Below are 21625 nucleotides of genomic sequence, written 5' to 3'. Positions count from 1 at the left end.
TTTCCCAAAGTGTAAGCAACTTGATGACCCCATTTCTATGAAAAAAATCGCTACTTCGCATTCCTCCCATGCCCCGTCGAGTGCCGTTTTGTTGACATGGTTCTGTGGGCATTTTTGTTTACTTACACGCTCGGAGCAGCTTGTATTAGGCTCCTCCCTTTTCCGATGTATCTCCTCACTCCCGTTTGTTACCGCTTAACATCCTGCACCATAGACAGTACAGCGGGGACCACGCATGCATGTTCCCCTGCTGTGAAAGTACGTGCCCCCTCACTAGTGAGGTGTCGTATACTGGGCTAAGACTATTGGCTCCTAGCCCATGTGACCAGTTTACGGCACCTCAGAAGAAAGTAAGATAAATGTGAGGTCAGAGGTCACGTAATGTGTGGTGCGAGCAGAGGAACGAGGCACTTTTGAAATCGTAAGTTAATTAAAGAGTTAGTGTGGAGAAGAGCCTAAGAATAGTGACCACATAAAACGCAAACTCTGAAAACCCCTTTAAGGAGCATATTGGTCAAAGATGTTGAAAGACCTCAATTTTTGAATATTGGACCAGGCCCTTATTCATTTTTTTTTAAAACTGGACAATCCCTTTAAACAAGCGATGTTATTTTTTGTATAAAAAAACAACTTTTCCAATATACTTTCCGTATGTATTTCTCATGTTTTCCAAGATTTCTGCTTGTTGTTTTTTAGTAGGCATATTCATTGTTTACTTCCAGTATATAAAATTCTGTCCATGGTCATGTGATGGACACACAGGTGCTGGGATCATTAGAAGACACAGCTCTGATACACATACTGTCATTGTAATGAGCCGTGCACCTGTGTGTCTATCACATGACCATGGACAGAATTGTATCAACTATAAGTAAACCATGACTATACCTGCTAAATGACAACAAAGAGAGATCTTGAAAACCGTGAGGAATTAATACAGAAAGTGTATTGGAAAATTGTATAACTTTTAGTTATACAAAAAATAATATTCATTTTCTGAAACCGGATAACACCTTTAATTCCAGAATTGTCGGGTAATTTGCATTTTTTGCCTTGGATCCCACAGAAGAGTAGACAGGATGGACCCGTTCCAAGTTCCAATTCTCCTCTAGGCATCGGTGACAAGGGAAGCGATGTTTAGAAGTCATAGCTCATTGGGTAGTTGGAAACCATAATGTATATTTTACAGATTTGTAGGAATGGTTGGATCTAGTGGACATATATTGACTTGTTTAAATTTATCTTGAGCCCTGAATATAAGGCTGAAAGTTTTTACTATATTGAGTACAGCCCCAGTGATTGATGCAGATCTGAAGGATAAAGTAATATGTAATCTGCCTAAAGACTACTTTTCCCTAAATACCTTGGTTTAATCCCATGATCCATGGTTTAGAATATCCTTGACGTTAATGATTCATTGGCAAGTACATATAATAAAAGGGGATAAGAGTAGCCTTAAGTGCCCCTTTAAGGGTTGAATATTGGAGTGCAAACCATAACCTTTTGCAAATTTGACCCAAATTCTTCCAGTGTTGCCCATAAATTTGGCCTTCAGATTTGTGAAGAAGCACTTAAAATTTATTGATTGTGGGTTGGTCGGGCATAATTCTCGTTTGGTTAGGGTGCATCAGAAAAAAATTACCGTATTCTCCTGGTGAGTATATTTAGCATCTGCTTAAGGTGACTTGCTATTTAAAGATAGATTTTTTTTAGGGAACCTGTCACCAGCATTTCACCTATTAAACCAGCAATACCTGGTGGTAGTTGGTGAAAAATAATTTTTATGTAACCTATAATTATCTTTTAAGTCGGCTCTGTAGCTTTTAGTGTTCCATTTTTTTAGTGTTCCCGTGACGTCTTTCTGAGTTAACTCCACCTCCTTACTTTTGATTGACAGCTCCTTGCCTCCCCCAGCACACATAAAATCCTGCACTTGCGCATCGATGTTCTGGTGCGTGCGCACAACGGGACACTGTAGCAGTGCACGCGCATTAACTATATTTGAGGCCCGGACGAAGCAGTGAAGGGAGTCAGACTATACATGATTGCGCGCTCAGACGAGATTACGGCATTCAGGGCAGGCCAATATTCGGGGATGAGCGGGCATAAGAAGGGGAACGAACGAGACTGCCGGATTATTACCATAAAAGGTGAGAAATATTTGAAGATCGTTATTTATGGTCGGAGGAGGAGTTTAGGAGCAGGGATAACGGCAATGAACTTTTGACAGCGGAGAACAGCAAGGGGTGAGAAGAGTTCAATAGGTGAAATGCTGGTGACCGGTTCCCTTTAAAGAGAAATTAAGGATATTTATTTTCTTTCTCTCGTTTTTCTACTCTCCCCACTACAACAGTAATGTACGTATTCGGCATGCTCTGGGGCAGCATCAACAGACCTTTATCCATATTTTTCCTGTCTTGTGACACCTAGACTTTTTGTCGCGCTGCTGATTGATTTTAACTCTTGAGTGACTGCTGCAGTCCAAATGAATACATTAAGTTGCATGTAATCTTGTGGACTGCAGCTGTCACTTAATAGTTAAAATCAATCTGTATCGCTACAAAAAGTTTATGTGTAGCCCTGGCCTAAGAGTCGAGGCTACATGACAGGATGTCCATGACCAGGTGACATTGTCTATTATATGTACATTACTGGAGAGATCAGTTTGCTCATATTTCATGCACAGAAACTACCGTGGTGGCGCTACACTTGCTTGTGCAGCGTACATATTCAGGTTGTTTTTCTTGCTTTTTTGTTATAGTAGTTTTGCACTCCTTGCAGAATTCTTAATCAAACTAATCCTTATCACAGTAATGCACATTATTATTTTTGGAGAATGGTTTCTCTAAATGTAAACTTGAATTTGTAGACCCGCACAGATTTCTAACTATCGCCACAAGCTAATTGAGTAGAATGAAACATTTAAATTACAAATGTAAAATTGTTTCTGTAATTGTGTTCCTCTTACAATCTCCAGCTGTTAAGAATGACAATTGCCAAGCAGAGACTCGGAGATGATGAGGTCGGAGTCCGCCATTTTGCGCCGCACGAGCGTGAGGACCTTGTTCTGCAGCTGGAAAAAGCTAGAGAGCAGGTAATTTATAATACAATTCACAGAATCTCACATAAAGAGGCTATCTGCCTTGGATGACACTGTTACATACAATATCAAGTACACTCCTCTATTAGCCAAAGTTGAAAATCGATTCCAGCATGGCTCTTGGCTTGAAGAGGCCTCAGGGGGGTCTATTATTTTATTTTTTTCCCTGTATTTTAATGGATGCCTTGCAATCCTTTATACATAGGTTCTTCTACCTCTGACAGGGGCACCCTGAGTTAATCTGAACTAGCCCTAGACCCAAGTCATATTAACCCCTTCACAACTGCCATACGGCTATATATGTTCTAACTGCTCATGCCCCGTGCAGTTAGCACGTGTATAAACATTGACAGCCTGGAACGGGTTTAATGAGTGCAGTGATGCTTCAGTGTGAGCAGAGCTGCACTCTCATGTCAGCCGGGGCTTTGAGAGCCCCGGAATACACCCCCGCACTGTTGATAGTGCCACCCACAACCCCCTGTAGTCAGCGCAAAACCCTCTGTAGATAGTGCCACCTAAGCTCCCTCCAGCATCTGAAACCCCGACCAGCTCCCTGGTCGAGGATTCCCCTCCTAGAGGGAGCCCCCGCCGTCTCTCCATCCCCGCTGTAGATAGTGCCACCCCCCCCTGCAGATAGCGACCCCCCACTGTAGATAGCGCCACCTGAACGGACACTAGGAGCGGAATCACCGGTGTCAGAACGCACTGTCCGGGGATTCCGCTTCTAGAGAGAGCCCCTGACGTCACTGTCCATATATGGAAAGAGACATCAGGGGCTTCCTGTAGGAGCGGAATCTTCAGCCAGAGGGATTCCGCTCTTACAGGGAGATACAGTGGTGCAATTTACAGGAAGGGGGTGTCATTTATGAGGGGGGTGTGGGTTATCTGCAGCAAGGATATTGCTAAATACAGGGGGGTTGTTGCTATCTACAAGGGGGTGGCGCTATTTACAGGGGGTGTGGTGCTATCTTCAGTGGGTGCTCTATATAGGGGGGTGGCACTATCTATATGGGTACTGTTTCATTATATTGGCACTATCTACAGGGGACACTGGCGCTATCTACATGGGCACTGTGTGTGGCACTCTGGGCATTATCTACAGGGAGAACTGTGGCACTATGTGGGCACTGTGGCACTATTTACAGTGGGCACTAACTATGTGGGCACTGGTACTATCTATGTGGGCAATGTGTCACTATCTAGAGTGGTATTGCTCAAAGAAAGTATGGGCAACGCAGCAGAACAAAAACCTCTAGGGTATCAGGGTGCAGGCCTCTAGGGATCCGACTTGTAAATCCCCAAATGTAGACAAAACAGGAAAAAGAGGCAGCACTCCAAAAATCGTATGAAAATTGAATAATTTATTCACCCATCAGTGCAGTAGGATGCAACGTTTCAGCTGCTCCATGCAGCCTTTGTCAAGCTTATTCAAAGCGGTTCTAAAAATATTATTGTTTAAAGAAGTGCATATCAAAAATAGAAAATTTGACCTGGACACAGGGGCATCAATGACCCTTGGTCATGAAAGGGTTAAAGAAAACAATAAACCATCAGGAGCATATACCTTTTCTAAACTGTGCTGGAAACATTGCCTTTGATTGCTATTCGCCTTTTGGGCTAGCGCTCTATTCTACAGTTGCCCTCAACTTTTTCCGTGTTATCTGTGATTTTACTGCTTCGTGGATCCCCAGCCTAAGAGTATGTCCACACCTACCAGATTTCATGTGGACAATTTCCGCAGCAAATCCGGAGAAAGCTGCAGGGAAACCGCAGCGGCAAATCTGCTCCAAATGGTGCAGATTTACCTGCGGTGAGTATCTTCGAAAGAAACCCACTGCGCCGTGACATGTGACCGTTGCAGCCTGTGATTGGCACGTTATCCACGTCAAAGTGTGCGAGGACCAGGGGAGCATTGCCATGGTAGATCGAGTGGAGGGGAGTATGGTGGTTTTTTTTATTATAAAATGAATTTCAACTATCTTGACTTGCGGATTTTGCTGCAGATTCAAAGGTAATTTGCCGGAAAATCTGCAAAATTTGGATTTGCTTGCAGTTTTATTTTTCCCTAATGAATTCATTGGGGAAATCCGCAACAAATCTGCGCACTTTCCGCAGCATAAATTGACATGCTGCGGATTTAAAAATCTGCATCGCAGGCCAATTTCTGCGCGGAAACATTTCTGAAGCAAGTGAATTGAATTTGTTCAAGTCTCGTCCACTTTGCTGATACTGTATTCCTTTGCGTATTTTCCTTCCCCAACTCCGCATGGAAAATCGACAGCAAATCCTCTATGTGAGAACATAGCCTTACTCTGACAGTTTTGCTACATGAAGTCCATTCTAGATACAGCTGTATATATGCTGGCTGACCCTTTTTTCTCAGGAAGTTTCTAGCGGTTAAACAGACAGTGCTCTACATATACCCTTCTAACCTTCGGCCACCTACTATTGATTCTATATAACCATGTGCGTTTACAGCTCAATCCTCTTTCTATTAACCACTCTCAGGCCTTTAAATGGGTTAAATATATCCCAAGTCTATGGATGAAACTTTTGGTATGTAACAGTATCTGCCATTTAGCCGTGGTCCCCAAGACAAGAGGGCAAATTATACCATATGGTATGTTACAAAGTCACATCTAAGGCCTCGTACACACGACAGCAAGGGTTTTTACTGTCCGCGAATACGGATTCGACGGATACACATCCATAGTCGTCTGCCATTGCGGAAGTGCCCATAGACTTCTATGGGCGAGTCTATGCCGTAATGGCGGACAAGAATAGGACATGTTCTATATTTTGCGGATCATTTCTACGGCACGGAAACCATTCGTAAATATATACGGAAAGGTGTCCGTGGCCAATAGAAATGAATGGGTCCGCAATTTCATACGTAATTAGGGATGAAAACTATGGTCGTCTGCGTGGGGCCTGAAACTGTAGAACCACTGTTAAGTAATAATACAAATGGGACTGAATTGAAGAGATCTGGGCACCCTTCAATATCCTGATACATCTCTATCATTATCCGTTACGCTATCGAGTTCACTGTGAGTTTTAAGGAGCACAAATGATAGAACTGTCAGCTTGCGGTGATTGAGAATAGCCATACAAATTCTATGTCCGTGGGCTGTTGTAGGGATACAAGCACCTGAGGTTCACATTAATGGGGCTGTCCCATCAGCTCCAAAGATCGGCTCCTTCTATGGAGGTCATACATGGTGCCCATTCAAATAAATTGGCACTGCAACACATTTGCCCTGCAGCATCACTGGCAATGCCAGCTGGGGTTACAGAAGCTAGAACGGCAGTGATCAGTCTATTGGCGGAGGGACTGCATTTAGAAAGAGGATTGTTCATATGGGACGACAGCTTTTTAAAAGTGTTGTATGAGAATAAAGGGTCTTTATCAAATTTTGTCCCCGGGAAGTGTCTAATATTTCAGCTCAGCCACATTCACTTGTATAGACTGTGTTTTTGTAACAAAAATCTATTGCCATTTATTGTTGTTTTTGTTTGTTTTTTGGCCACTTGGTGTCAGTATTCTGTTATTGTCTATGGATAGTTAATTTACCTTGTCAATAAAGCTAAGTTACTCTAATTGCGGAATAACTGATCTGTTTCAGAGAGCATTTGTGGGTGGAAAGCTTAGAAATAAATCTTACTGATAAACAGAATTAATATTTCAATATTATCTTCTCATGTTGAGGAACAGCTGGAAACTTGTGCAACATTAAGTGCTTTGTCTGGTCTGCCGCAGTGATCTTACACCACTTTTCACAACGGGACGTTTATTCTCCGTATCCCTACAGAACAGCTGAATGCATCTAATGCTGTAGATTGTAGAACAAACTCTTTTTGTTAGTGCGCTGCCTCAACAATAAGCTGAAAACAGGGTGTCTGCCTACTTGGACCCCCAGTGATCAGCTGTAATCTGTGCGGAAATCCTGCAGTAAGTTTTCAGTTTCACTGCAGCACCCCCACAGGGCAAAGGAAGTATTACACAGTATTTGCTGAAATCCATAGCCTGTCCATGTGCTACCTGTATATGCCTGGTCCTCCTGAGCGAGAGACGCCGTTTGTAGCTGCTTTGGCTAATAGATGGGGGTCTGGAAATTCACTAATAGGCTATTTAAAAATTGGTCTTCTAAAGCAGATCACTTCTTTAAAATAAGTTGTCCAGTTTTGAAAACCCATTTTCATAGAGTTAATAGAGGGGGTCCGATGTTCAGAATTCTCATCTCTTGGTCATAGTGGAGTTAGAAAAAGCGTCTCTTGCTCTGGAGGACCTGTCTTGTATTGTACAGACAACTCAATGATTTCGATTGGCAATGTTCAATGCTTCATTTTCTCTGCTTAATAACCCACCCATGGTTCATAAATTAAAAAATGTTTCAAGGGGTTTTCCCATCAGGGACATTTATTGCATATCCACAGGGTATGTCATAAATGTCATATAGATGCGGGTCCCACCTCTGGCTATGTTGTTTTTGTAACTCCTATAGTAGGGAATGGCAGCTACGGAAACAGCGTAGCATGCGAGCCACGCTGTTTTCGTAACTACCATTCAGTTCTATGGGACTTACAGAAACAGCGTAGCTCAGCGAACTACACTGTTTTCTTCCTCATGATCGGGTATCCCACACCTCACCTGGAACACACAGCAGTAGAACATGGTTTAGGGGGCCTCGTTCTAGAGATAAGTGCGGGCCCCAGAGGTGGGACCCGCATCTATCTGACATGCATGACTTATCCTGTGGATATGTCATAAATGTCCCTGATGGGAAAATCCCTTTAAGCTAAATGCACACCGCTATTTCCCCTGTAGATAAATAAAATATTTTTGAACATCCATGATGCTGTATGGAGGAACATCAGTTTATTAAAATGGAGGTTGGTTTCATCAACCTGTCTTTGTTGAATACAGAGCATCTTTAAGTTGTTTATTAAGTCTTGTTCACTTGAATGTGAATGGGCTGCAATACGTGGCACAGCCTATGGGCAAGGGTGGCGCTGTTTCTGGAATAAAATACTTTATTTTTTTTTATAATATCAGCCAATCCGTTTAATTTCACAGTTCATTGAGGTAGTTCCCATTATTAAATTGAGTAGAACATAACTATGACAAAACGACTATATTTTCTAAGTGAGAGGTTTCTTCTCTCCTATCTAGGTATGTTGAGATCAAAAAGTAATTTCACACTGAAGGTCATGTCCTGCTCTCAGACGGCTCAATCCCTTTCAAAATCTGACAACTAAGACTGTCTTGCAGCAATTGGTATATCTGAGGAGACTATATGTGCAGTAACAGCAATTGACGTGTTTTTAGCTAAATTTTAGGACCGGTTTTGTACCATAAAAATAATAATATAGCACCAGATAGAGTTAGAGTAACAAATCAACCTAGAGGAGTGAGGTCCCTGTTCGCAAGAGCTTACAATCTCTGATCCTTATGGCAATATTGACTATCAATAATATGCTAATAATTTCTTTACAGATTGAAAGTTTGGAGCATGACCTCAGAGCAGGACTGGATGAACTTGAGGACGTGAAGCAGGAGCGATCATCCTTCCAAGATAAATCTGAGAGGTTGAACCAGGAACTTAACCATGTCCTAGGTGGTCACGAGAAGAGGATCATTGACATTGATGCTCTGTGCATGGAGAACAGGTAGGTCCTCCAGACGTCATGGACTTCTAGAACTGTAAAAGCAAGTGACCGAGCTACAGGCAGACGTGTCTATCACAGTGCTACGACAGCGACAAAAAAAGATAAAAACGCAAGACTCCAATCATATGGTTGACCATATGCTCAATTAATTTCAACATATGTTTAGTGGGAGTTAGTGTTGTCGCAGGCAATGGGCTGTTAAGCCATACATTACTTTTCTGTTTTGTTTTCTTCCCATTTTGGATTCACATCATTATCTATTTCTAAATTACTGTAAGTGTCTGATTCTTTTTTTTTTTTTTTATAAATTAAAGTAGTATACTCATCTAATAGTTTTATCACTAGGATATAGCTTAACGTTATGAGTGGTGGGGGTGCGACCTGTGAAGTGAATGTAGCTCCTTACACAGCGGGTGGCCGGGACCAGCACCATGGAGGGAACATCTTCACTCTGCGGCTCACGGGGGTCCCGTCAGTCTAATCCCCGCCGATCAGTTAGTGATGGCATATCTTAGCTAACGTAAAGTCATAACACACACACATACTAAGTGTTAGAACTTAGTATGATGATTCGCTTGTTTATAAGACATAATCTGCACTGGTAGGGTATAGTTGCATAAGCACGTTGCAAAAAAAAATAATTCCTTTTCAATCATTTGTACCCGCTCGATAATCATTTATAACTTTATAAATCCATTATACTATATGGTTACCCATGTTTACGCTGAAGTTTGGAACTTTGCACCACTGATTATGATCACAAGTCTAATCATGGGTCAGTCTTCTAGTTTATGGCAATCACGTTATTGAATTTGCTTGTAATCGTCACTTTTTAGAAAACTATATTTTCTATGTGACCGATGATTATATTTAAACTTGGAGCATCACCCTGCAGATAGACATCATGACCACAATTGTGGGTCAGACATAATGTATCATTGAGTTGCTATGATGCGGGATACAGATTTTGGTTGTGTGTTTGCAGTATGAGAAATACTGGTTTCCATAAGTTCTGTGGAGGGAAGGCCACTGGGCATCAGCTTGTTAAGGAGGTTGGTTGGGGTCCCAGCAGCCAAACCTCCACTTATGTGTCCTTCTTTCTGAAATTATTATTCTTATTGAAATAATTGAAACATGTTAAAGCAATCTTCAGCTAGGGAAGATTTAAAGGCTGCAATTAAAGGAATTTTCCAGAAAAGGTTACTTCCCATATGTGCCTTGCCACTATTGTACCCTGTTCCCCATGTCCAGAAGTCGGACCATATCAAACTAGAAGGGTGTAGTTACGTGTTGTTCTAATAACATCAAGTCCATGCTGTCATAAGCATGTGCAGATGCGTGTACAGCACAGAAACCAGTGGTTGATTGGTCACATGTTTGTCACGTGAAAGCATAGACATGATGACACCTCATGCCACCCTTACTTTTTTTTCTATAGGATGTTGCTTTTGCGCAGCGGGAAGATGGAGCAGAATTGAAACATGTAACCCCTTTAAATTATGCCATATAATCTCTCTAAGGCATATGAGCCGGAATCAAGAGCCACTCCCTAAATGTGGACCTAGCTCTGTCTATCTTTACACGGCCAGCCGTTTATTTAAATGGACGCCATGTTGGTTTATTTCTCCTGCAGCGGACGCGACTTACCCGGAAGTTGATCGCTGGGAGTTAGAGAAGCCAGACCTGCGGCGATCAGCTGGTTGCTGGGTCAGCTTCTGTTTAAAAAATGGTTGTATTCATGAGCCTGCTCCTTTAAAAGCACGATTTTCAATTGCAGTTGTTTCTGGGTTTTTGTTTTTTTTCCGTTTTATCCACTGCTAGAATTCAACAGAAGGTTCTAAATAATGACGGGAAACTTTTTTATTTTTATCTCTTACATTAAAATCATTATAACTTTATGTTCTTTTGGAATGCACTGGAACAGTTGGGAGCTTGAAACACTGGCGAGTTGATTTAATGGTATTAAATTAACCTTCAGGGACTCCCTTCAATAAAGTCCCTAAACGGCACCAACTAAAGAACATTTAGTTAATGAGAAAGAAACTTCAGAAACAAATGTTGGTCTTCAGAAAGCAGAAGTAGAACTTCACAATATGTTGACTATTCTTATATACTCATTACATCAGGAGGGCTAGTAATTCGTATGAGAATTAAATTGAGCTGAGGTAAAGTTTTCATCAAGAGGGTTAATGTTTCTTGGACATGTTCTTAAACGACCTGTCACCTCTCCTGACATGTCTGTTTTAGCAAATAAGTATATTCCCCATGGAATAACAATTCTGGAGCATCTTTTCTTATAACTGTATATTATGACATTCCTCTGTTATTCCTCCTAAATAATTTAGGAATAAATTGACAACTGGGTGTTTACAGTTAGGTGTGTGTCCCTACACAGGCTGACCATGTCCAATCAGTGCTGGCAGAGTCAGCCTGTGTAGGGACACTCTCCTTTGACAAGGGAGAGGGTAACACCCATTTGTCAATTGATTTATACATTTCTAGGAGGAATAACAGAGGAGTGGCACAATGCAGAGTTTGAAGAAAATATATTCCATACATGGGCAATATAAGTATTTACTAAAACAAACATAGGCAATATTTAAGCTACTCCAGACATTTTAAAAAGCCTAAGCTGTCTTTTCTACAAACTGAATACCGCCAGGTTTCATAGTCTTTCTTGGTTCCACCCATTCCTTTAATTACTTTGGTCGCCCCCTCTTCTGCACCCACTATAGTTCAGCTATATCCTTCTTATAAACAGGTGGCCAATATTCCATGTGTGCTCTGAGTAGTGACTTGTACAGAAGCAAAACGATATTCTTGTCATGTGCATCTATGCTTCTTTTGATTCATCCCATGATTTTATTTTCCTTGGCAGCAGCTGCCTGACACTGGTTGCTGAAGTTAACTGGCTACTAGTATGCCCTTTTAGTGGAAGTTTTACCCAGTGTTTTACTATTTCATACACCATTATAAAATGCGTTTTCCTGACCAAGGGCATAACCTTACATTTACTCAAAGTAAACTTAATTTTCCACTTCTTCGCCCAAGTTTTAATCTTTCCCAAATCCCTCTGCAATATTCTAGTATCTTTCTTTGTGGTGATCACTTGACAGAGCTTGGTGTCATCTTAGTATCATCTGCAAATATTGAAATTTTACTGTGCAAGCCCTCTACAGGGTTATTAATAATCCAAGGTCCAATACTGACCCTGGTGGTAACTGTGACCTAATCTGAGTATGTACAATTAATAACCACCCTCTTCCTATTACTGAGCCAGTTCATTTGAATGCCCCCCATGTAATACTACATTTCCCCTGTAGCAGGATGGGTGAGCAGATGCCGCTTACCCCAGTTATAACAGGGGGAGTAGGTACCCGTCTGCTGAATACATTAAAGAGGCTCTGTCACCACATTATAAGTGTCCTATCTCCTACATAATGTGATTGATGCTGTAATGTAGGTGACAGTAATGCTTTTTATTTCGAAAAACGATCTATTTTAAACCACTTTATGAGCAATTTTTAGCTTTATGCTAATGAGTTTCTTAATGCCCAAGTGGGAGTGTTATTACGTTAGACTAAGTGGGCGTTGTACAGAGGAGTTTATGACGCTGACCAATCAGCGTCATGCACTTCTCTCCATTCATTTACACTGCACTAGCGATATAGTTATATCGCTATGTGCAGCCACATACACAAACACTAACATTACTGTAGTGTCCTGATAATGAATATACATCACTACCAGCCTGGACGTGATGTTTATTTAGAATCCTGACACTTCTGAATCTTTTCTGTGAGATTCCAGCAAGGCAAGCGTAATCTCGTTTGAAATGACAGGTTACATCGTAATCTCGCGAGATTACGCTTGCCTTGCTGGAATCTCACAGAAAAGATTCAGAAGTGTCAGGATTCTGAATAAACATCACGTCCAGGCTGGTAGTGATGTATATTCATTATCAGGACACTACAGTAATATTATAGTGTGTGTATGTAGCTGAACATAACGATATAACTATATCGCTAGTGCAGTGTAAATGAATGGAGAGAAGTGTATGATGCTGATTGGTCAGCGTCATACACTCTGTACAATGCCCACTTGGTCTAAAGTAAAACACACCCACTGGGGCATTTAGAAACTCATTAGCATAAAGCTAAAAATCGCTCATAAAGTGGTTTAAAATAGATCGTTTTTCGAAATAAAAAGCATTACTGTCACCTGCATTACAGCGCCGATCTTCTTATATAGGAGATAGGCCACTTATAATGTGGGGACAGTCTCTTTAATGTCTGGAAGTGTAAGAAATGGGATCGTATCTTATTATGTGTTATCAGAAATGCCTTTCACAAAAATAAAATTGGGAAAGCTTTTCTTGATGTCACATGATGTGATCCGACCCTGCTGTGCGAATGCAGCTGACGTAACCACTTCTTCTCTAGTAAACAAGCATTGTGGATGTCTGGCGGTAAGGGCTACATAAGGACAGTCATGATGAACATAGGTTGTTGCTGAATTCTATCCTGTTCATTATCTAAAATCTACAGAGGCCTCCCGGTTGATTCTCCGTCTCTCGCCTTCAGTGAATGCTATTATTGTTCTATCATTCTTGTGCGTTTGCTCCCCACTCCTTTGCCTTAGACCTTTACAATGAGATTCAATCTTATTTTTCTCCAGGTATTTACAAGAGAGATTGAAACAATTGCAAGAAGAAGTTAATCTGCAGAAAAGCAACATTGTCAAATACAGGGTAAAGAAACCACTTTTTGAAAATGCATTGAAAAATGAAATGTGTCCCTCAGAGCTTCGCTCAAATTGAAAACAATTGTTTGGGTTTCATGCACTTGATTTATTATTTTTGTGTCACAAAATTACTTGTTCAGAATTTTGGATGGTAATAAAGGATAAGCCCAAAGGCTCGGGCTCAACAGGTTTCTCATGAAAACGACTTGAGTGATATCATTTCAATTTTCTGTAATGTAAAGGGACTTTTTATAACACTTTTTTGTTTTTTGTAAAAAAAATTTGACGTGCTCCTTCCACCTTTTAACTGCTTCCCAACCGCCCACAGTAAATTCACGTCGGCGCTTGCTGGGCTCTGTGCAGCGCCAACGTGAATTCACGGTGGGTGTTAAAAGCGCGATCCGGGTGCATCAGAGTAGCGCTGACACCCAGATCGCGCTGTTATCCCGTCTCTAGTCCCGGAGAGATGATCGGGACCTGATTGGTTCAGGTCCCGATCTTGTGATCGCAGAGAAAGTTTGTTGTAGCAACGAATTAGAAAGTTTGTTGCTACAACAAACTTTCCCGGGGACCGATTGCGGGTGCTGCAGTCGGATGCATGGCAAAACCGGAGGCCATACAACTGCCTCCGGGTCTGCCATGCACGGAAGCTTATGAGTACCAGCCGGAGGCCGGTCCTAATAGACTTCCTGTCAGTGTTGACTTTCAGCGTCACACCGACAGTTTATAATACGTTACACTACCTAGGTAGTGTAATGTATAATAGCAGCGATCAGAGCTGCAGGTCTTCGAGTAAAATTCCAAAAAATATCAGTGTTGAGGAATACGTTTAAATTAGGTTATAGAAATTCACTGCCTGTCTAAACGTTTAAAATAATTTTATTAACAAGATTCTAAAAAGTAGGGCACTAAATGCCAAGGCTCTGGGTACAGGCATTGGCAACACAGATCATGAATGCACAATGGAGTGAAAGCGATATGTAAGGTTAGAGTGCACTAAATTGAAAGTGCCTGAGACAGCTGGTAGTGATTTACATATCGCTGCAAAGCTCCATAAAGGTGCTAGCAAATGTTGGTTGGTCTGAATGGCACCAATAGACCAGTTTCCCAACGCGTTTCTGCACCCCTAAGCGTCCTCAGGTGTATAAATTGCCTGGCTATAACGAAATGCCGGTCAGCACATATTATGCTGTTTGTTTGGTTTTCCGGCGTGCAATGGACACTGATAACTCGTCTAGCGCGCGCCGGGGAAACCCTAGAGCCTTATACGGCTAAAGCCCCACCTACCAAAGTCGCGCCATCGAGAGCTGAACCAATCGGTGAGTAAGACGTCATGACTGACGCCCATCGAGTAAGACGGCCCCTTGGTGACGACGCGACCAATCGGATGGATGCAAGAAGCTTCAATGATCTCCAGGGGAGCTCCAGGCAGCCGTGCATACAACGCTGATTAACACTGCATCGAATACAGTGAGTAAGGAGATCAAATTTAATGTGAGTGGGTGCTTGCATAACATTGAAGTCCGTAGGGCTTGATAATACTAGGGAGACATGTCCCTGAGGATTAGAGACACGGATAGGATAATCATAATATTATTCGACCCGTTCTTGCTGGAATAAAACTGCAACAATTAGAGTAGACTAAAATAGTGTAAGGTCAAATAGAGCTTATAATGGGATTGTAATTTAAAATTCTTGATTAATAAACGATTCAACATATTCAAATATTAACCCCTTAATGACCAGCCTATTTTAGAGCTTAATGACCAAGCCATTTTTTACGTTTTTCCATCGTCGCATTCCAAGAGCTATAACCTTTTTATTTTTGCGTCGACGTAGCCGTATAAGGTCTTGTTTTTTGCGGGACAAGTTGTACTTTTTAATAGCACCATTTTGGGGGACATATTATTTATTGATTAACTTTTATTAACTTTTTTTGGTGGGGGAATAGAAAAAAACCTGAAATTTCGCCACTCTTTTTTGCGTCTTAAATCAATGGCGTTTACCGTGTGATATAAATAACACAATAACTTTATTCAGCGGGTTGTTGCGATTGCAACGATACCAAATTTGTATAGTTTTTGTATGTTTTACTACTTTTACACAGTAAAAACGCCTTTTTTTTCAAAATTATGTGTTTTTGTGTCTCCATATTTGAAGAGCCGTAACGTTTTTATTTTTTCGCCGATGCGGTCGTATGAGGGCTTTTTTTTGCGGGAAGACTTTTAGTTTTTAGTGGTACCATTTTTGAGTAGATGCGACTTTTTGATCTCTTTTTATCACATTTTCTTTAAGTCAGGATTCACAGAAAACAGCAATTTTTCCATAGTTTTTTATTACATTTTTTACGGCGTTCACCGTGCGGGTTAAATAATGTAATAGATTTATAGTCGGGGTCGTTACGGACATTGGGGTCAACTCGAATACCCACCAACTTCCTCAGCACCTCCATCGTATCTCTCACGATGGAAGTGCCGTGACAAAAGGTCTAAGGATCCAAGCACAATTGGTATCAGGAGAGCGACACGGAGTTATCCTCCTCCTTCAATTTGTACTTGGATCCTTAGACCTTTTGTCACGGCACTTCCATCGTGAGAGATACGATGGAGGGGCTGAGGAAGTTGGAGGGTATTCGAGTTGACCCCAATGTTCTCCTAGCTAGTCTTGATGTGGAGGCTCTCTACAGCTCCATTCCCCATTCCCTTGGGTGTGGAGCTGTGGAGTACTTTCTCAGGAGTAGAGGACTCACTTTCATGCACATAACCAATTTGTACTAACACTACTTTGATTTGTGTTGGAACATAATTTTTTTGTCTTTGATCACAAGTTCTTTCACCAGCTCAGTGGGGTGGCTATGGGGAGCCCATGTGCCCCTACCTATACCAACCTTTTCCTGGGTGGGTGGGAAAAAGAATTTGTGTTCTGTGAGAAAATGGAGAAATATACCTCATCCATTTTGATGCGGCTAAGATTCATTGATGACGTGTTCATTTTGTGGTCGGGTACATCTAGTGAATTCAAGGAATTTGTATCTATCTTGAATATCAATGATCTGGGTCTCTATTTTACTTCTTAAATCAAGTAAAGGGTCATAACATTCCTTGACATTAGAATAAAGAAAACCGACTTGGGCTACATTCAGACAGAAATGTTTAGAAAAAGTACCGCAATAAACCGTTTACTAAGTTGGGATAGTTGGCACCCTAAACCCTTGAAAATTGGTATACCGAAGGGCCAATACACCAGAGCAAGACGAAACTGCACTACATTGCTTGACTTTAAGATGTCAGCCAGAGGTTTGACAGAGAGGTTTGAGCGGAGGGGATACCTTAGTGGTTTCTTAAAATCAGCATACCAACATGCCCTAGTGGCAGATAGAGAATCTCTCCTTAATCCCAAAATACATCCAGAGAAGGATGATACCATCAGAGTGATAGGGACTTATGATGCTGCACACCATGAAGTTAGGAAAATCCTGACCTCCTATTGGGACATCCTCAAAGCAGACCCGGATGTAGGCAATCTGGTTGGAGATAGGCCGAAATAAAAAAGACAGACTGGTACACAGTCATCTGGAGGTTGGGAGCACTGCAACTTGGTTGTCATCCAACCTTAAGGGATCATATCAATGTGGCAGATGTAAAGCATGCAGGTCCATTTGGAAAAGTAAAACGTTTAAGAGCAATACATCCGGAGATGTCTTCCATAATAGATCTTTCATCAACTTTATTACCAAGGAGGTGGTGTATCTGATTACTTGTATCTGTGAGACAGAATATGTTGGAAAAACTACGAGAGAGTTTAGACGTAGAATGGATCATATATGTGACATTACTAGAAAACAGGATACAACTGTCTCCAGGCATGTATGGGAGTGCCACTCCGGGGACCCATTGGTCCTTAAATTTCAGGGGATGGAACATGTTAAACCACCAGTGAGAAGGGGGGATTGGGATGGGCGGATTTTGCAGAAGGAGGCCCAGTGGATTTTCAGGATGCAAACCATCAAACCACTGGGACTTAACGAACAAATATCCTACCTTACCTTCCTTTAACCCATTAGTGACCGCCAATACGCCTTTTAACGGCGGCCACTAACGGGCTTTATTCTGATGCATATGCCTTTTTACGGCACTGCATCAGGATAAAGTAAACAGAGCAGGGAGCGTCAAATCTCCCTGCTCTCAGCTGCTAGTGGCAGCTGAGGGCTGGGAGTGTCCCTGCTCTGCCGGGTGAGATCGATATTAGTATCGATCTCACCTGTTTAACCCTTCAGATGCGGTGCGCAATAGCGTGCACCGCATCTGAGTGGTTTTGGGAGAGGGAGGGAGCTCCCTCTCTCTCCCACCGACACCCGGCGATACGATCGCCGAGTGTCTGTGTCTCTAATGGCAGCCGGGGGCCTAATAAAGGCCCCCAGGTCTGCCTGGAGTGAATGCCTGCTGGATCATGCCGGAGGCATGACCTAGCAGATGCCTGTCCCTTTTAAACAGGCAGGCAGTAATACACTGCAATACAAAAGTATTGCAGTGTATTATAATAGCGATCGGAGAATCGCATATTATAGTCCCCTAGTGGGACTAGTAAAAAAGTGAAAAAAAAGTTTAATAAAGTTAATTTAAAAAAAAAATGTGAAAAAAATGAAAACCCCAGCTTTTCCCCATACATAATGCATTACTATTAAAACACCAAAATAAAGTAAAAAAGTTACACATATTTGGTATCGCCGCGTCCGTAACGACCCCGACTATAAATCTATTACATTATTTAACCCGCACGGTGAACGCCGTAAAAAAATTAATAAAAAACTATGGAAAAATTGCTGTTTTCTGTGAATCCTGACTTTAAAAAAATGTGATAAAAAGAGATCAAAAAGTCGCATCTACTCAAAAATGGTACCAATAAAAACTACAAGTCTTCCCGCAAAAAAAAAGCCCTCATACGACCGCATCGGCGAAAAAATAAAAACGTTACGGCTCTTCAAATATGGAGACACAAAAACACATAATTTTGAAAAAAAAAGGCGTTTTTACTGTGTAAAAGTAGTAAAACATACAAAAACTATACAAATTTGGTATCGTTGCAATCGCAACAACCCGCTGAATAAAGTTATTGTGTTATTTATATCACACGGTAAACGCCGTTGATTTAAGACTCGAAAAAGAGTGGCGAAATTTCAGGTTTTTTTCTATTCCCCCACCAAAAAAAGTTAATAAAAGTTAATCAATAAATAATATGTCCCCCAAAATGGTGCTATTAAAAAGTACAACTTGTCCCGCAAAAAACAAGACCTTATACGGCTACGTCGACGCAAAAATAAAAAGGTTATACCTCTTGGAATGCGACGATGGAAAAACGTAAAAAATGGCTTGGTCATTAAGCTCTAAAATAGGCTGGTCATTAAGGGGTTAATATTTGAATATGTTGAATCGTTTATTAATCAAGAATTTAAAATTACAATCCCATTATAAGCTCTATTTAACCTTACACTATTTTGGTCTACTCTAATTGTTGCAGTTTTATTCCAGCAAGAACAGGTCGAATAATATTATTATTATCCTATCCGTGTCTCTAATCTTCAGGGACATGTCTCCCTAGTATCATCAAGCCCTACGGACTTCATTGTTATTAAAGCACTCACTCACATTAAATTTGATCTCCTTACTCACTGTATTCGCTGCAGTGTTAATCAGCGTTGTATGCACGGCTGCCTGGAGCTCGCCTGGAGATCATTGATGCTTCTTGCATCCATCCGATTGGTCGCGTCGTCACCAAGGGGCCGTCTTACTCGATGGGCGTCAGTCATGGCGTCTTACTCACAGATTGGTTCAGCTCTCGATGACGCGACTTTGGTAGGTGGGGCTATAGCCGTATAAGGCCGTAGGGCGCGCGCTAGACCAGTTATCAGTGTCCAGTGCACGCCGGAAAACCAAACAAACAGCATAATATGTGCTGACCGGCATTTCGTTATAGCCAGGCAATTTATACGAAGAAAGGAAAAATTTGATCCAGCGCTGAATAGTGGTTTAAAAAGGAATCAATGTTCTCACTTTTATTATCAAAGAAAAACAGATAAAATTTGAAGAGACGCAGTAACGAGGTGGTTACAAATGGTAAATGACAAAGCCTACGCGTTTCAAACACTACCAGTGTCCTTAATCGTGGCTAGTATTCATTTGTAGTGTGGGTCTCTTGGGTTTATACTCTGGCTCCGTGATTGGGGCGGTATAGTGCTATAAAGCACCTGTAGCGATTGACGGTGCATGCGGGAAAGTAACCCTTTGGGATCCAGATTAATCTTAAAGGGAAGGGGTCTTGAAATATTTTTATTTTTTTATCCAATTGCTTTTAGTATGATATTAAAATAAATGTTATTTATTTGTGTTCTTGTGTTCTACTTTTTACTTTTTTCTTACGTTTACTTCTCTATGGAGTCTGGCATTTTTTTTTCATCTCTGTATGTGTCGATTAACGACACATACAGAGATGGAATACGGCACATAAAACCCCATAGAGAATGCGAACGGGAGCCATTCCATTCACTACATACAGCGTACGCCGTCTGTGTGGGAACGGCGCATGGAATAGGAGCGGAGGCGACAGCGGCGGCAGGAGCAGGTAAGTTATGTTCGTGTATGTGATGTGTGTTTTACGTTCGTGTATGTTTGTGTTATACTGTCTGCTGAGCACTGTATCTAATCCTCCTACACTGTGCAGTCGCTCAGAAAATGGCGGCACACAGTGTAGGAGGTTTGACGATTCAAACCCCCTCCTTGTCCTGGCACTAGCCAGAATAAGGGAGGGGGGATTGTGTGAGGACACTGCAGTGTGTGTCTACCCCAAATTTGCAGCATAAAGCAATGAGGTTGCTTTACCACATTGACCACGCTTTTGGGAAGTGCTCCCTCTAGTGCCCAGCACATGGAAATGTTATAAATTAGAATCTAATTTATAATATTTCCTGACTTGTGAAAACATTAAAAAAATTAAAACAATGTGTAATCACTCAAATAATAATTGTTTAACTAAAAAAATAAAAAAAAATTCTAGCGACACATTCTCTAAGTGTCTGGTACATATAGAGGAAATTATATATACAAATGTTTAGAATAATTAAGGTTGTATAAGTGTACAGAAAGCTATGTACTAGGAGAATGTATAAACCTGGTATAATATTCTCGTGTATATAATAATGGAATACATTTTGAGAAGTCACAGGCTGAGCAATCTATTCACATAATAGCCGTCAGTAATAGTGTACAAACACACAAAAAGACGCACATGGCAATGGATAATATTAAAAGTTCATATAAAGAAAAAAGGGTCAAGGAAAGAGAATGTATAAAGTGTCTTCCCTGGGAAGGGAAAATTAGATGGGGTGCAGAAACGCGTTGGAAATCTTGTCTATTGGTGGCATTCAGACCAACCAACATTTGCTAGCACCTTTATGGAGCTTTGCAGCGATATGTAAATCACTACCAGCTGTCTCAGGCACTTTCAATTTAGTGCACTCTGACCTTACATATCGCTTTCACTCCATTGTGCATTCATGATCTGAGTTGCCAACGCCTGTACCCAGATCCTTGGCATTTAGTTCCCTACTTTTTAGAATCTCGTTAATAAAATTATTTTAAACGTTTAGACAGGCAGTGAATTCCTTCAAGTAAAAAGTAAAAAAAAAAAAAGTAATAAAAGTGTAAAAACAAGTTATAAGTTACAGAAACAAAAAATTCATTTTTTCCTATGATAAGTCTTTTATTATAGGAAAAAAATGAAAATGTTAAAACGAAGTACACATATTTGGTATCACCGCGTTCGTAACGACCGAAACTATAAAACTGTAATATTATATCTCCCGCACGGCGAACACCGCAAAAAAAATAAATTAAAGAACAATGTCAGAATCACTATTTTTTTGGTCATCACCCCTCCCAAAATATAGAAAAAAAAAGTGATCAAAAAGTCGCATGTACCCCAAAATAGTACAAATAAAACCTACAACCCGTCTCGCAAAAAACAAGCCCTTACACAGCTTTTTTGAATGAAAAATAAAAAAGTTATGGCTCAGAATATGGTATAATTTTATTGAAAAATGATTTTATTGCGCAAACG

The 21625-nt window shown here is 41.0% G+C and overlaps 1 protein-coding gene across 3 annotated transcripts in view; it reads left to right on the top strand.

Annotated features, from left to right (window-relative positions):
- The window catches only part of CCDC149 (coiled-coil domain containing 149), a 69832-nt gene that overhangs the window by 29134 nt on the left and 19073 nt on the right, over nt 1-21625 (top strand). For all 3 annotated transcript variants that reach the window (XM_075858771.1, XM_075858761.1, XM_075858781.1), the window contains exons 5-7: nt 2978-3094; nt 8598-8770; nt 13448-13520. In XM_075858771.1, coding sequence (XP_075714886.1) covers nt 2978-3094; nt 8598-8770; nt 13448-13520 — 363 coding nt within the window. The remainder of the gene's footprint in view (nt 1-2977; nt 3095-8597; nt 8771-13447; nt 13521-21625) is intronic.

Source organism: Rhinoderma darwinii, chromosome 1 (assembly GCF_050947455.1).
Source record: "Rhinoderma darwinii isolate aRhiDar2 chromosome 1, aRhiDar2.hap1, whole genome shotgun sequence".
Taxonomy (NCBI): domain Eukaryota; kingdom Metazoa; phylum Chordata; class Amphibia; order Anura; family Rhinodermatidae; genus Rhinoderma; species Rhinoderma darwinii.
The sequence above is the reverse complement of the archived record's forward strand: the minus strand, read 5'-3'. Positions and strand labels throughout refer to the sequence as shown.